Source organism: Anoplopoma fimbria, chromosome 13 (assembly GCF_027596085.1).
Source record: "Anoplopoma fimbria isolate UVic2021 breed Golden Eagle Sablefish chromosome 13, Afim_UVic_2022, whole genome shotgun sequence".
NCBI lineage: Eukaryota > Metazoa > Chordata > Actinopteri > Perciformes > Anoplopomatidae > Anoplopoma > Anoplopoma fimbria.
Window position 1 is genome coordinate 945,168 of NC_072461.1, and position 16,589 is coordinate 961,756.

General features: G+C 40.1%; 1 protein-coding gene across 1 annotated transcript; it reads left to right on the plus strand.

The window, feature by feature from the left end:
• Positions 1-782: 782 nt before the first annotated feature.
• skic3 (SKI3 subunit of superkiller complex) lies at positions 783-16,502 on the plus strand. Its single transcript, XM_054610377.1, has 41 exons — positions 783-886; positions 1,562-1,662; positions 1,782-1,925; positions 2,060-2,151; positions 2,324-2,399; positions 2,499-2,645; positions 2,815-2,913; positions 3,063-3,171; positions 3,302-3,442; positions 3,551-3,649; positions 3,855-3,979; positions 4,279-4,365; positions 4,624-4,727; positions 5,156-5,282; positions 5,526-5,705; positions 5,892-6,016; positions 6,128-6,378; positions 6,502-6,604; positions 6,751-6,933; positions 7,115-7,262; positions 7,344-7,422; positions 8,094-8,155; positions 8,244-8,300; positions 8,386-8,454; positions 9,290-9,364; positions 9,593-9,734; positions 9,857-9,950; positions 10,077-10,154; positions 10,247-10,371; positions 10,463-10,586; positions 10,697-10,921; positions 11,365-11,437; positions 11,606-11,659; positions 12,236-12,347; positions 12,780-12,908; positions 13,003-13,127; positions 13,303-13,467; positions 14,527-14,679; positions 15,158-15,288; positions 16,059-16,182; positions 16,391-16,502. The coding sequence occupies exons 2-41, from the start codon at positions 1,573-1,575 to the stop codon at positions 16,469-16,471; spliced, it is 4,707 nt and encodes a 1,568-aa protein (XP_054466352.1). The 5' UTR covers positions 783-886; positions 1,562-1,572; the 3' UTR covers positions 16,472-16,502.
• Positions 16,503-16,589: the final 87 nt, after the last annotated feature.

Genomic DNA, 16,589 nt, shown 5'->3' on the forward strand with positions numbered 1-16,589 from the left:
CCCTCACATCCTCTGTCCTTACACCCTCACATCCTCTGTCCTTAGAATCACATCCTCTGTCCTTAGACCCTCACATCCTCTGTCCTTACACCCTCACATCCTCTGTCCTTAGACCCTCACATCCTCTGTCCTTAGACCCTCACATCCTCTGTCCTTAGACCTGTCCTTACACCCTCACATCCTCTGTCCTTAGACCCTCACATCCTCTGTCCTTATACATCCTCTGTCCTTAGACCCTCACATCCTCTGTCCTTACACCCTCACATCCTCTGTCCTTAGACCCAAATAAATTACCCCTCACATCCTCTGTCCTTACACCCTCACATCCTCTGTCCTTAGATGTCCTCTGTCCTTACACCCTCACAGAGGATCACTGTCCTCTGTCTTCCCTCACATTCACAGGAAAAACTCCCCTAAAAACCCCTTTAACAGGGAGAAAAAAGGAAGAAACCTCTGGGAGAACGACAGAGGAGGGATCCTTCTCCAGGATGGACAGAATGCAATAGATGTCATGTGTACAGAATGAACAGCATAACAGAGATACAACACATTCAATGTATATGACATAAATGATTCATATAATAAGACTACTTATAATAACAGCAGCAATTATTACAGTAGAATTATAGCATGGGTAAATTATTTCCTTTTACCCAAATAAATAAATAAATATTTTGTTAACTTTTGTGTCGTTTTGTTGTTGTTTATGAACACCTCAAGTGCAGGTGATTATATTTTGAAAATCCAGAGGCGACGCAGTCTCTCCTTCCGCTTCCGGGTCACCAGACAGGACCAACGTTTACAGAACTTCCGTGGACAACAGAACCTTTAACACACCGTCAACCTGCTACGGATCAATGGAGGCGTGAAGAGTTCTCATTCTAAGGTAGTGACGTAGTAAACGTAATGTATGTGTGTGTATCTAACAGCTGAACTATTATTATATTATTATTATATTCCTTTATTGATCCCCATGGATACACATACTATACTATACACAGACAATAAATACACATACTATACAACTACACAGACAATAAATACACATACTATACAACTACACAGACAATAAATACACATACTATACAACTACACAGACAATAAATACACATACTATACAACTACACAGACAATAAATACTATACATAAATACTATATACAACTACACAGACAATAAATACACATACTATACAACTACACAGACAATAAATACACATACTATACAACTACACAGACAATAAATACACATACTATACAACTACACAGACAATAAATACACATACTATACAACTATACAATATTATACAACTACACAGACAATAAATACACATACTATACAACTACACAGACAATAAATACACATACTATACAACTACACAGACAATAAATACACATACTATACAACTACACAGACAATAAATACACATACTATACAACAAAATAAGATAGAACAGGAATAAAAATGTACATGTACATAAATAACTTTATGCCTTAAAAAATGTTATTTGGGAGTAGTGATGCGAATTTTGTTTTTGTTTTTATGTGTCTTTGTTCCACTCAGATAATTGCAAGATGTCTAACAAAGAAGTGAAAACAGCACTGAAAAATGCCAGAGAGGCCATAAAAAACAAAGAGTTCAAAGAAGCTCTGAAACACTGCAAGGTAAAGCATCTATTCACACACTTTACGTTACTAGGTGTTGGCTGCTGTTATGCATCTGCTGCAAGTAAATTGTTGTATCTCTGACTTTGCTCTTTTCCATGTGTTTTTTTATTTTTTAGGCTGTTTTGAAACTTGAGAAGAACAATTATAATGCATGGGTATTCATCGGCTTGGCAGCCAGTGAGCTCGAGCAACCAGATCAGTCACAGACAGCCTATAAAAAAGCCGTGGAGCTGGAGCCTGAGCAGCTGCTGGCATGGCAGGTAAGGAGGGGAAATGTAGTACTTCATTAAACAAAGTATTTTCCCCCTGGATGTCACTGCTTTGTTGTTGTGGTATTGCATATTATACTATATCTCTCCTTGGGCACAGTAATTAATGAACTGCGTTTTTTTAGGGTTTGGCAAATCTTTATGAGAAGACTGATCAGTGGGATTTTAAAGTTGAGCTGCCCAACATCTACCAGAAGCTTGTGGAGATGTATGCAAGGTAACGTATGGAAAAACCTCTTCAGGATGTTTCTTAAAGCTACACAGGAAATTGTGATGTATTTGCTTTTCCCCCAAGTTAACTCAGAATTTCTTGCAACATGCTGTCGCTTTGACTGGTTTTACATTTCATTTGCAATGTTATTGATTCTCATTATGTTCTCCATTAACAGCTCTGACAAAAATAAATGTTATGAGGTGATCAGTAAGCTGTCAGATATCTATCAATCTGACAAAGAATATTCAAAGGTATGTAATTTAAAAGCACATTTGTTCACTCGAGAAAAAAAGAAAACACTGTTGTTGTTTTTTAACACATTTGAAATGAATTTGTATGTTTGCACATAGTTGGCAAAGGTTTGGCTGCAGCTCATTCAGGTGAAGGAGGAAGAGGCTGTGGACAAGAAAGAGTTACTGCAGCTATTGCAACAGATGACCAAACTCATCTCAGAGTGCCTTAATGAGGAAGAGCGGGACAATGAAACTCAACAGCATGTAAGGTTTCTCCAAATGTGGACCTAACCTTAGCAACATGTGTGTTTCTTTATGTGTATAAAACACTTAGCTACTTTGCTATAAGATCATATATTTCTTAATGCTGCTCTTAGTGCAGATATTTCCACCCCATCTGCCTTTTGGTAACAGTTTTGTTTTTGATCATTAGTTAATCACAGCATTTGAGAAAGCCATGGTTCTCATGGATCCTGTACCAGGAGAGCAGCACAAGAAGGTCTCAGCTGATTATGTCAAATGTCTTTCTAAAGTAAGTGCACCTTATCTGATGTCTATCTCACCACCAGAGAAATTCAAGGAAAAGTAGACTGTTTTTATGTTAAAAAATAGTCCACCTCATACTTAACCCGGTAAAGTTATGTCCTTAATCAGATGTTTATTATGAATCCCTTACTGTAGCAGCCACAAGATGAACCCAAAATGATAAAGGCTTGTGAGTCCATGCTGTCCCTCTACCCCGATCAAAGTTACCCTCTTGAAGTCCTTTGTTCTCACTACCTCAAAACAGGTAACATACTGTTGTCTTGCTCATTAAATCTAAAATCACAGAATACTGTAGTCACATTTAAGCACTGAGGGGAATCTCAGGCTTTTGCACTCAGTTTCACTCTTAACACATGATGTGGTTTTGTTTGAAGGTGTTCAGAATGAGGATGCAGTCAAATGTTTCTCCCGGCTCCTTGATCTGGCCCCTAACAGCGGATTAGGTCACTTGGGTCTGGGCACCAAAGCACTGCAAGAAGGGAGGTTCAAAGACGCCATTAAGGACCTTTCCATTGGTTAGTTTTGTCAGTAACATTTCAAACTGAGACATGCACTTTGTTACATCTCTGTATTTTAGAATTTTTGTGTTAACTACACACAATATGTATCTTCTGTTTTATTAGGTTTGAAGAGAATAAGCTCCAGTACAGGATGGTGCAGTCTGGCTGAAGCTCAGTTTAAAATGCAGAAATACTCAGACTGTGCTATTTCATGCTCCCAAGGTATGTTAAGTCTGCTGTATCACTACGTCATCCAGATGTAATGCTATTGGAGAATAATATGGCCAGTCAGACTTCATCCAGAGTTTGTTTTAAAACAGCAACATTTGAGAATGAAATAAAGATGTTTTCCACCGTCTTCAAAGGGCAGCTATGTTTAGTCCCTGGAGCAGAACGTGAACTTCACTGTGTGTCTGGTTTCTATTAGGTCTGACGGTATGTATTTCCGGAGACAAGGAGCTGAGGGTCAAACTGCTGAAGCTGAAGCTAGAGGCTCTAGCCAGGAGTGGAGGAGAAGCTGCTGCAGACCAGGCTTTGGAGATATTCTCACAGGTAATTAGGGATGTAAAAAAATATTGAGTAAAGCGAAATAAGCTTTCTGATACTGTTTTGATTATGATTTTTGATCTACATCCAAAGATGAACTCAGTCAATACTTAATTTAATTTGCAAACATATGCGTCCTCTCTCAGCGTATTTGGCCTCTCATAGTAGTGCTAAAATGTTGGTTGTTAGGACTGTGATAAATGCAAATCCCATGGTTCTGATTGTATAAAAAGGTGAACTTTTTTACTAGTTGCACTACATGATGTCAAAGTAAATGTCTGTTTATTTTTTTTTCTTTTTTTCAGATCCCAGATGCTGAAAAAGAGCCAGTTCTAGTAGCCCTTAAAGGACAAGCATACCTTAACAAGGGACAAGTTGATGAAGCACTTAAGGTTGAAAACCTTTCACCTACTTTACTCTGTCTGTGAAGATGTCTGTTCTATTATATTATACTATGAGAAACACAGTATGACAGAAAATGATTTATTTATTTATTGTAAATTTGGTCAATTTACAGAATTGAACACTTGGTGATAACAGCTTGAGACAAAATGTTGTCCTCTCTTTTAATATAAAGAACAGAAGTAAAGGATATCTTGGATTACACACAAGATATATTGATATGTATTAAACCAATGTGTCTTCTGTAGGTGTCATCAGAGCTGGTGGCCTCTCACCCTGATCTAGCCCAAGGGTTGGTACTGAGAGGATTGGCACAATTGGCTCAGGGCCAGCAGCAGCTGGCAGAGGAGAGGTAAAAATGTATTTTATTTGGTGTGAATTGGAGATTTTAATCCGTGGCACTGCATTCTCTTAAAGGGCCAGTGCGTAGCATTATGGAGGATCTATAGGCAGGAATGGAATATAATATCCATATCTATGTTTTCACAAGTGTATAAAGACCTGAAACTAAGAATCAGGCTGTTTTCAATAGCGTAGAACGATCTACATAGGCAGTGGATCCTCTTCCCGGAGTTCGCTGTGTTGCGCTGCCATGTTTCTACAGTAGCCCAGAATGGACAAACCAAACACTGGCTCTAACAAAGCCTTTTGCGTTTTTCTGTTACCTGAAGGTCTTTATAGTGGGTGAGCAGAGGGTTTCTGTACAACCAAACAATCAATTTGTTTGGTGCAAAAAAGTTTATTCCCCAAGTTGAACTCTACTGCGCCTCTGTTGTTTAGTTTCCTAAAGGCGGCTAGCCAGAGCCCAGACTGTGGAGAGTATTATTTCTTGCTGGGAAGACTCTACTGGGACATGGGAGAAGAGACCCGAAAAGACAGAAGCAAAGCCCATACACATTTGCTCAAGGTAAGTCGAATTATTGAAACTTTTGTAAATAATTGGCAGGTGAGGGGTCATTTTTTATTTTATTTTCATTTAAAAAAATGAATGTAATCTCGAAAATATTGATAGTTCGGTCAATGAAAGATTAGTGTAAAAGGGCTTAACTTAATTTTCACATTTGTGAAATGTTAGTTAGTTATAATTGCCAGAAGTCAAGTTTAGTGCTGAACGGCATCTTAGTTTAAAAGTTTAATTTGTCCATTTCAGGCCGCAAAGTTAGACCCACAACTTGGTTGTGTATTCCGCTACCTTGGACATTACTACCGCCAGGTGGCAAATGATCCTGGCCGCTCACGAGGCTGCTACAAGAAGGCCTTTGAGATGGACAACGATGATGCTGAGTCCGGAGCTGCCTCAGTAGATCTCAGTATGGAGCAGGACGACATGGTGAGTGGATTTGTTGGCGATCAGACACAAACTCCAAAGCTGCAGTGTTCAAACTAGTCATGACGTGGTGTTGGCTCTTTGTTGTGGTGTTTCCTTACAGATGTATCTCTTTTGTCTTGATCCTCCCCCTGCTCCTCTTTTCCCTAACCTCTTTTATTATTCTCCCATCATTCCGAAATGCTATAGGACACTGCTTTAGCAATACTTCAGTCAGTGATTGAGAAAGCCACTCCGGGCTCAGCTAAATGGGCTTGGATGAGGCGGGGTCTGTACTACCTAAAGATCGGAGAGCATCAACAAGCTGTAGCTGAGTAAGAGTTTTAAATCTCAGACAAAGATTATTTTACCTAAGTTTTTATCATTTCTTACAGTATCATAGGTATTTTTGGAATATGAGCATTGAATTTAGTTTATGTTTACAGTCTGCAGGCAGCTCTGAGAGCAGATCCAGATGACTGGGTGTGTTGGGAGTGTTTAGGGGAGGCCTACTTAAACCGTCGGAGCTTCACAGCTGCTCTGAAGGCCTTCGGTAAGGCCCATCAGCTTCAACCCTCCTCCATCTACAGTGTCTACCAGGCTGCTGCTATCAAACAGACCCTGGGCAAGTTCAAAGAGGCTGTTGCAGAGTACTTGCAGATCACTGCGCAGCAGGACTATGTGCCTGCTCTTAAAGGTAGGCGATTGCATTAGTTTATCTAAGACCTTACCTTTGGTTTAATGGTGTGCTTTTGAATGCATACGTCTGAGTTATATATCTGAATATGGGCATTTAATCAGATTGTTATGATCTGTTTAGGTCTTGGGGAGTGCCAGCTGTCTCTGGCAAAAAGTTTAATGGAAGACTGCAGAGATGGGGGAGCCATTGACCTTATTCAGCAGGCCATACAGAACCTCTTCAGGTAATGTCTAGACATTAGTAAACTCTGAAAATATTATCTATCTAATCTAATAAAGGCTTTGTTTGTAATTCATTACATTTTCGTATCACATAGACTCTTGGTCTGAATTTTATTGATGAATCATATCACATTTCTTTTCTCTTTAGAGCTGTGGAAATGCGTCCAGACCTGTCCTGCTTGTGGAAGCTGCTGGGAGATGCTTGCACCGCAGTCAGCACCGTGTCGCCAAACTGTGCTCAAGTTTTAGTTCCAGCCCCACTAGCTGGTTTAGACACCAAATCCCAGAGCCATGCACTGAACCAGGCGCAGACACTGAAAGTTGGTGAGAGGTGAGAAGATAAGATCACAAACAGACATAGATGTTTTCCAAGCTGCCATTTGCTACTCTGTTTATTCAGCTATTAATAATGACTTAATGGTCTTTTTGTTGCCCCTTGGTACAGTGTTTTCCCCTATTGGCCAAGCATAGAATCTGAACACTGAACATTAAGTGCATGTTTTTGTCTGCAGGTGTTATGCCCGTGCTTTGAAGCTGATGTCTGAGGTTCCCAGCCTTTGGAATGACCTAGGACTCAACTATTACCGTCAGTCCAGCCTATCATGCTTCACAGAGGATGACCAGAACTCTCCATCGCTGCTCCTGGAGAAGGCCCAGCAGGTATTCCACACAATCCTGCAGTTTTGTATTGTCTCCTCTCAGAGGTAGTATATTTAAGATTTTCTTTTTCTCTCTTTTCAGTGTTTAAAAAAAGCTATCATGATGGACAGTGGGAACCGTAGCTACTGGAATGCCCTGGGAGTGATTTCCATGAGCAAAGGTAATAATATATTAATTAATGAATAATATGACACCTCAGTCTTGTAAATAACAGCGATCTATCCCATTGGGTGGATAGATTGATTGGTTGGTCAATGTGTACTTGACCCGTCAATATTTCATTGGTCAGAAATACGTACAGTATTTACTGCTTTCTCTAACTAGAAAGCATTTATTCTGTGTGGGATTGTATCTTTGAAATGTTTTTCTTGTTGAAAATATTTTATTCTGCAATTAAAATGTTATATGTCTTCAGAGCAAAATGCTTAACAGTTTGTTTTTCACATCATGTAAATGTCATGTAAAGAGGATGCTATCAACAGGTTTTTGACAACTTTTGTAACAATATTTAAATAGTGATCCACAGAAAAGCAATTGAACCCAGTGTTCAGGAGAATTTCGCAAAAATGTTTTAAGGGGCGCTAGCGTGTCATTTTGTTATACTCGAGCGTGGTACCCATAAAATATAAAAATTTTCACCAGTCCTGAAAAGCTTACCAATATTGGGGAGTTTTCCACTATGATAAAGCCTTCAAAAATGCATTCCAAGCGTGAAATAATAGTATTTCTAGCAATTTCAATAGGGCCTTCGCAGCCCGACCGTTGACCGGTGCTTGGGCCCCAATAATATTTGTATATGTAAATAAAACTTGTCACTTTCTTTCTGTTTAGGTCTTGAGAACTTTGCTCTGGCTCAACATTGCTTCATCAAGTCCATACAAGTTGAACCAAATGTATGTAATACACTTTGTTCAGCTGATGAATGGTATTTTCAGAAACTATTCTAAAGTTCTTAAGTGACTTCTTCAAATTTCATTTCAGAATGTTGTTGCTTGGACCAACCTTGGTACCCTGTATTTGAAGAACGACAATATAGAGGTTTGTGTTTGTGTGAATCGTTTTTATTTATGTTTACATAGTTGGATGACTTTTTCTTTGTTAAAGTTTTATCCTATTTTCTTAGCTTGCACACAAGGCCTTCAAGATTGCCCAGTCGCTGGAGCCGCTCTATGTCAACTGCTGGATTGGACAGGTACAAAGACATCATATGACAATATTCAGTTCACTTGATCATGTCAAAGAAACGGACGCTTAAAAATAATGTGTCCAACGTTCAAGGAAGAGTGTGTAGCATTTAGGGGAATCTAAAATCAGAAATGGAAAATTGTATTAATAAGTATTTTTCTTAAGTGTATAAACCCCTGACAATAAGAATTGTGTTTCCATTACTTTAGAATGAGCCATTTATATACATAGTGGAACAAGTCTCTTCACATAGTGTGCTATGTTGCAGACAAACCAAAACTTGTTCCATATAGGCCATTTTTATTTTAGCTTTGGCAACACGTGAGAAGTTTCAGTTGGTTGCAATCTGCAACCCACGCTAGATGCTGCCAAATCCCACACACTGCAGCCTTAAGGCTTCTTTATTGCATGACTTCCCTGTACTGTATAGGGATCCATATGAGACACAACATGTAGCAACATTTGATGGTATAACTAACAAGGAAAAGGATAACTATGTGTTTTTTTGGGATGGCACAAGTGTTGGGCAAGAGTAAGGGATATGAGAGACGTGTGAGTTCTCGTGATATTTTTGATAAGATGTAAAAATGAGTACAGAGAAGAAGCCATTTCTTGTATTTCTTTAGTTGTATACAAATTTCATAAAGTTCAGTGGTAGGTAAGAAATACTATGGTCTTGACTAATATAAACTGTAATTTGATTGTGTTGGTCAGTACATACTTGAAATATATATTAAAACGTTTGATTAGACTTAAATAATAATAAAACACTTGGTGAATGTCTGTCTTTGACCATGTTTATCTGTCTAAATGATAGTTTTGTCCCTTTGCCCTCTTACCAGGCGCTGATAGCAGAGAGAGTGGGAAGCTATGACACCATGGATCTTTTCAGGCACACCACTGAGCTCAGCACACATGTGGGTGACCTCCCAAAACCACTGGGGTTACTTTTGTAATACTCTTAAGCTGACATAACACCTTTTTAATCTCTGCTTCAACCTTCTTTGTGACTTCTACATTTCAGCTATAAGCCTGTTGCTACTACAAGCAAGTGATTAGGAGTGATACCATAATTAATGTGCATTCTGCCTTTCTCCGCTTTTTTCCCTCTCTACATCCCTATACATCTCCTCTTTCACGGGCAGATGGAGGGAGTGAAAGGTTATGCCTTCTGGGTATGTTCCACCCTGCTGGATAAGACCAACAGAGACTCTGAACTGTACCGCTACAATATAGTCCAGATGAACGCCATCTCTGCAGCTCAGGTTGCACTCAGCAAGTACACAGGTACAGCATATATTTGTGTGTTGATGTGCACGCAGGATCCTCAGATCCCTTGGTTGCATTTGCTCATATGCGGTTAGAGCCTGATGTTTTGTGACATGAAGTTCCTTTTGCCTCCCTCCCAGAGAGAATCCAGTCCGACCCTGACGCCTTCATTATGCTCGGTTACCTAAATGAGCATCTGCAGCTGAAGAGGCAGGCCTTAAGGGCTTACAAAAGGTGTCTGCTTGAATAACACTGACTGACTTTTAAGGCTCACTGAATAGGCAGTGTACCAAAATATTATTTTCTAGTACATATTTGTTGTCAAATCACCTTTCTTACACTACAATCTCTTTCCTTTAGAGCTGTTGAACTGCTTCAGTCCTTGTCCTCGACCGAAGAGCTGGCCTTTGCTCTGGGCAGCTATGGACGTGCTTTGTGGTAAGAACTACCTTTCTTATTACTATGTACTTAAAACATCTTTGATAATACAAACAAAATACCCCTAACTCCATTCTTTGTGCCTTTTGCAGCACCTCAGGTCAGTCAGAGGAAGCAGTGCGTGTTTATAATTCCACTCCACTGCAGGAGCTCAGCGATCTGGCTGGGTTGGCTCTGGCCTACTGCAGGGCAGGACTCATCCCAGAGAGCATCAACGGTGAGGACTGGGAGACGCACTGAAATCAGAGATTGTATACTTGTTAACATGCCAGAGGGAATGTGACTTAATTATTTTGTGTATATTGTAGCCTATGAACGTGCCTTGGCTGTGGCTTCCAGTGAGAAGGAGAAGGCTTACATCTTGACAGCTCTGGCTCTGCTTCAGCACCAGCAGGGTAACTTGGACTCAGCCAAGACTCTGCTGTTTAAATGGTGAGTCCACAGGGTTGTATGGACCGAACCACTGGTTTGTAATAACAGTACTTGTACAATTCTTGCTTCAAAGCTAAAAGTGTGTATCTCTCTGCTTTCCGCCTCAACAGCTCCATGTTAAAGGAGCCAATCTCGGAGTCTCTGCTGTGTTTATGTGCCTTGGGGTTAGTCCACAGTGATGCCACACTAGCTGCTGCTGCCCTGACTGAGTTGCTAAAGCAAGGTCCAGCCTCTGGGAATGTTATAGAGCAGCGGTGTCTCCTCACCTGCGCCTTGCTCGCCCTGCAGGGCAACTACAGCGCGGTGCAAAGGGAGGCTTCCAGAGCTGTTCACAGGTAAAATAAACTACTTATTTAAATTGATTAGATTACCCTACCTACAATACCCTAATTTTACTTTTAATTAGACCACTTATACAGTAAATCTATGTGATCATCTATGTGATTGCACAAAGTGTTTGATTGCATGTAACACTACATTTACTATCATTCGTTTTGGGTCAGTTCTGGATTGAAATGTCAGGGATATTAAAGAAAGTATGTGGTCTCACCACAAATAAGTATGCAGGTATCTTCACTGTTGCATTTGTGCAGAAGCAAAAGTGCTTGTTGATTTATAACTACAAGACTTCTGATAAGTGCCTTGAAGATTTATCAATAGGTGCAAGTGTTCCCCAGACAGTGAAGCAATACATCTTACCCATAATAATTCATTTTTATTGTAAAAGCCTATCCATGAGGTACAAATTGTACAAAGGTTCCATCTGTCTTATTTACAGCAATCCTGGAAGACCATCTTTATGGGCCCTGCTGTCCAGGCTGGTACCACAATACTACCCCAAGAAGGCTAATGTAAGGCTGCATACACACACAAACATTACACACATCCCGAGCACAAACACAGGAAATCTATTTTACTCGCACACATTGTACTGAGTAGCCTCATCAACTTTTTTTGCTGTAGTGCTGCTAGATGGTTAGAGTGGAAAGGTTCATGGTTTTGTCTGCTGTGTATTCCAGGGTGGAGCGATGGCTGGTCATGTTGCATGTCTCTCCAGTATGACCCAAGGAAAGGTGAGAGAGTGACTGTATAGTTATTCTTAAAATGGCTTTGCGTATGTTTTTTTCTGTTGTGTTCTCTGTCTGTATGTTTTTTTACAGGTTATTTAAGATCAGCACCATTAGAAATCAAACTCTATAAAAATCGGTTTGCCTGCATTAAATATAGTTTACTAAATAATGTTTAATCTATTTTACACTGTGATTAAGTCAGCCTCCAAACTAGGGCTGCCCCCTCTCAGTTAGTCGTATAATCAATCTTTTTGGTCTTTGTCGACTTCTTTTGTCGATTAGTCGATTGTTATGATTTTCTAAGTCAAATAAATATATGAACACATCTTTGGTAAATACAAAATGGTGCTTTTGTATGATTATTTGTGGTCTTACAGATCAGTTTATTTGGTCAACTTATTAATGAGTCGACATCATGAGTTGATTAAGAATTTATTCGGTTGAGGACAGCCCTAATCCAAACTACTCACTACATTTACTCACTACACTACAGGCCATAACAGTGTTAAAGAAGTAGCTATATATTTGCCACAGTGTTTGTATTTTAAACTGATCTGTCGAAACGTGCGTGTCCTGCAGAGGGCGTTGTTGCACAGTGGAGTGAACCAGCTGGCTAGTGGGAGACACTCCAGAGAGGACAGTCACAGGAATGCACTGAAGACTATGCAGAGAGCTGTGCTGCTCTGTCCTGGTAGACACACACACAACACACACACACACACACACACACACACACACACACACACACACACACACACACACACACACACATACATGAAGGCCTTAAACTACCTCATTAACAACCAAACACTTCTCTTTGGAAACTGAAGAAAATGGATGTCTTGAAGAAGTGAAACTAAAATCTGTATTAGGAAATACATTTGTGTAAATTATCTGATTTAGATGATTTCGATTGAAATACTGTGTATCTTAGACCACTGTGAGAACTGTCTTTTAGACAATGGTATTGCTATATACAGCAAATTCATGTTTTATAGCTATGTGGCACAGAAAATCTTTATGTTTATTCCTTTTCTATAAATGTAAAGCTACCTCACACCTACCAAAGCAATAATGTGAATTGCCGAGTTATCTGAGTCTATTCTCTTCTCTCTACTTTCAGATGATCCAGCAACATGGGCAGGATTAATGGCTGCCTGTCACACAGAAAATACTTCCTGTTATCTCTCAGGTTCTGCTCCTAGCAGACTAGGACTGGAGCAAACGCTCATGTCAGTGGTTTCTGAGAAAGGTGTGTGCTTTGGTGTGTGTGTTTGTGTGTTTTATGGTGTTTACTGTTTTGTGTGTGTGTTTGAGTGTATAACAGACACTTTTCTGTATCCCAGTGCATAATGTGGAGGAGATAGAGCGCCCCCTAGCCCAGGCTCTAGAAGGCTGGGTACTAAAACAGGCAATTACTGGTCTCATGTTGGGGGGACAGCTGGAGCAGGCTGAAGCCCTCTGCTCACAGGTGGGATATAAACACATGTTCACACACAACCTCAATATCTTTAACTGATTGACCTCTTTTAGAAAAGGTTAGACTTGCTTCAGACAGAAATTAACACTGTTGAAGTCATACAAGTTACATATGCGCCCTCCTCTCTCCATTGCTGGGTTCCTCATGCTCTGCCTGCTTTGTCCAGGTGCTGAGTGTTTCTCCAGAACACCCTGCAGTGATGCTGTCACTGAGACAGGTACAGTGTCAGCGCCTCCTAGTGGCCGGTGGTGGTACTGTGCTCCCAGACTCTGTGCTGGAGCAACTCCAAAACACAGTGATGATGAACCCCACAAACCTTGGGGCGTGGCATGTAAGTGGACACTGAATTAATTTCAATACCATACCAGTATTTGATTGCAGTAACTTAATGAAGTTTTTACTCTTTCATTTCAATAATCAGTTGTTTAATGGTCCATCCTTTTAAACAGCGCTATAACACATTGGTTGCACAGACACCAAACTCTGTTACATAGCGAGGCTTGAAAATATTGATGGTTTCAGTCTTGGGTGGTCACTTGTTTAAGTGTTGAGGTCAGAGAAATGATGACTTTTATTTTCCTCACCACAAACAGACATTTCGTCTTGCGTCTACTGGTTGAGTGAAGACCATTTCCGTGCCTTGTGTGCGACCTAATATTACTGCACTTATCATCAAATGGCTGCTACCAGCATGGGGAAAGCAGCAACCACGCCAAGCTCATTCTGTAAAAGTGTGAACATATTGGCAGATTGTAGACTTGGATAATGACCAGAAATGTTACAGCATAAATGTGGGGTTAAAGCGTGTTGCAATATTACAATGTCATAGTCTGTTCTTTACAAACATGGAGTAATTACATACGTCCTTTCTCAATTAACATTCAGTCGACCATATTATGAACTGATTGCAAATTAATTGTCCATGATATTTCTGTAAATCCTTATATTTGTGGATCAAATCATTACTTTAGCTTCAGAGTTTATTATTGCTGCAACTAATAAAGTCAAAAAGAAGCATAATTCTTGTTATTATTAGGATAATGTCATTGTATCATAGTACTAACTGACCATACTAGCATTTTTTTATCCATAGTTTTATATTTGCTTCATCTTTAGGCTCCAATGGATTATTTTCAGTGATTATCAGATGTATACTCTTGAGTTATTTAAGAAAAATGATAGTATAATTTTTACCTCTTTCTTTTTTCGTCTCTTCTTCTTATCGATCCTCAAATCTTTGTCTCACATTGCGTCAAACAATCTCTTCTACTGATTCTTCCTTCACCTCTCATATTTCCTCTCCCACCCATCCTGCTCTTAATCTCACATTTTCACCTGTACTCCCACTCATTCTTGATTTCCAATCGCTGTCTTATTCCCCTTCTCCCAGTGGCTGGCTGAGGTGTTTCGCAGCCAGGGCCTGCTGGCTCAGGCAGTCATGGCTTACAGGCAGAGTCTGCAGCTAGCCTCACAGCTCGGCCTGCACAGCAGCCAGGTAGCCAGCCTGCTACGACTAGCGCTGCTAGCCCTAGGAAACTGTATGGTGAGTCCCTGCCTAGGCTGTAACATGAATCTAGAGCCAAAATATTCCTAGTTTTAAGGTGATAAAGTGCAGCTATTACAGCACAACTATCTGAGACTTCGACATCCCCTGTCAGTGGGCAGAAACGAGGTTGGGGGGGTGAAAGATGGGTGAATATCCAGCAGATTTATAGGATCAGCAGCCAGGGCCAAGCAGAAATGCAAACAAGACAAGAAGCTGCCTTTGTGATTTATCTGAGGGGATGTGGTTTTTATTCCACTTCTCAAAGGACAGCACATTTTTTTATTTGACATTTTTCTAACTTTGTGAAAATCATCTTACTATGATTACAACCACTTCTCCTCTGATGGCAGTTCTTACACAGTAGGCAGGATTCATATTGTTAGAAACAATATTGTTCATCACATTATAAGTTTAGTAAATAAATAACGCTTCTCTTTGCTAGTGTTTCTTAACCTTGTGTGATCTGACCTCTCAGGCGGGTGCCCCAGGAAAGGAATGGACGGACATGATACTAGAGGCCACCACTGAAGTCTTGAAGCTGGGTTCATCTCCTATGGCCCTCCTCTTCCAGGCCCTGCTCCAGTACGTGAACAAGATGGCTGCCAGGTCAGTGATTCTCACTGTGAACTGTTTCAGCTGTAGCAGCTAGTATGCACATGCACGTTACAGATGTGTGGGTTGTCCTGCGTAGATATGAGAATGGTTTTATCCCATTGGCTTGTAAGTGAAATATATAATCTAAAGTTATTAAATGAATCATAACATACCTGAAACTTTAGATTTATGCCCCCATCTGTCTTTTCAAGATGTTGGTACTTTTGAAACTGCAGAGCAATTTACAAAGCAACATGTTCCTGCCCTGACATAATGGCCTTCTGTCGCTACCTCACAGGCCTGCCAGGACGCTTAATTAGAATGTTACATTCATCAGAGAGCTGAGGAGACCGATTGTGCCAATCATGAACCGGATAACGTCTATGAGAGATGCTGCACGAACTCTCCCGTGCCAAGCATAATTGCAATATTAAAGGCCCTTTCATGCCAGAGACAAGTTTAATTTTATCAGATATGAAACAGAGAGAATGCTTATAGATTCTGACATGGTTTCATATCCAGACCAGTACGTTGTTGCCAGCTCATTTCAGCTAGAAAAACAAGACAGATTAGCAGCCATCCCATTACCAAGTGTCATTTATATCAACACAGGCAGCACAATTATCAATACTCACACGTTTCCTGCTCATTTAAATTCACATATTCGACTTCTAAATGTTGGTCGGCATTTATGAGGCAACCAGAGAATGAAATTGAAGTGATTTTGGTTAACAAGTAACAAGGCTCATGTTAAAACCTTGGTCCATTTCTGCCTTTTGCAGGGAAACAAGGCGTTTGTTGGAGAGGCTGGTTTACGCTCAAGACTTCCCAGTGACAGTGGTGCAAGTGTCCAGCTGGTACCTCCTCAGACACCTGCATGCCAAGAACGACCAGGAACTCATGAATGTGAGCACACATCTGCCTCATAGCTACAGTGGCACCAGTTAAAATCATTTGTTGTGGAACAATGTATTTATTTGAAATGCCTATTGTCCAACATGACTTCTTTGGAAACGGTGTATGAAGCTGAAACTAGACTGTTGTTTTACCTTTCGTTTTTTTACTTTCAACACAACTTTGATAGTGAACATATATTCTCATCTTTTTTTTCCAGGTCCTTTTGCAGCATGCCAAAACGAATAGAGATACAAGACTGTTGGAGTTTCATTCCCTACTTGCTTCTTCTTCATCCTGAGTTCTGCAAGTCTACAAATGCATCACTATGAAATCATGCATCTTAACGGGATCATACATAATCTGAAATAATCACTTGTCTGGATCTCTTCAGCAAATAAGAAATCACATCAAACTGG

Coding starts and splice junctions, on each gene's coding strand:
- skic3 (XM_054610377.1), top strand. CDS start 1,573: ATGTCTAACAAAGAAGTGAAAACAGCACTGAAAAATGCCAGAGAGGCC. Junction 3,443..3,550: donor CATTAAGGACCTTTCCATTG/GTTAGTTTTGTC, acceptor CTGTTTTATTAG/GTTTGAAGAGAATAAGCTCC. Junction 8,455..9,289: donor TCAACTGCTGGATTGGACAG/GTACAAAGACAT, acceptor CCCTCTTACCAG/GCGCTGATAGCAGAGAGAGT.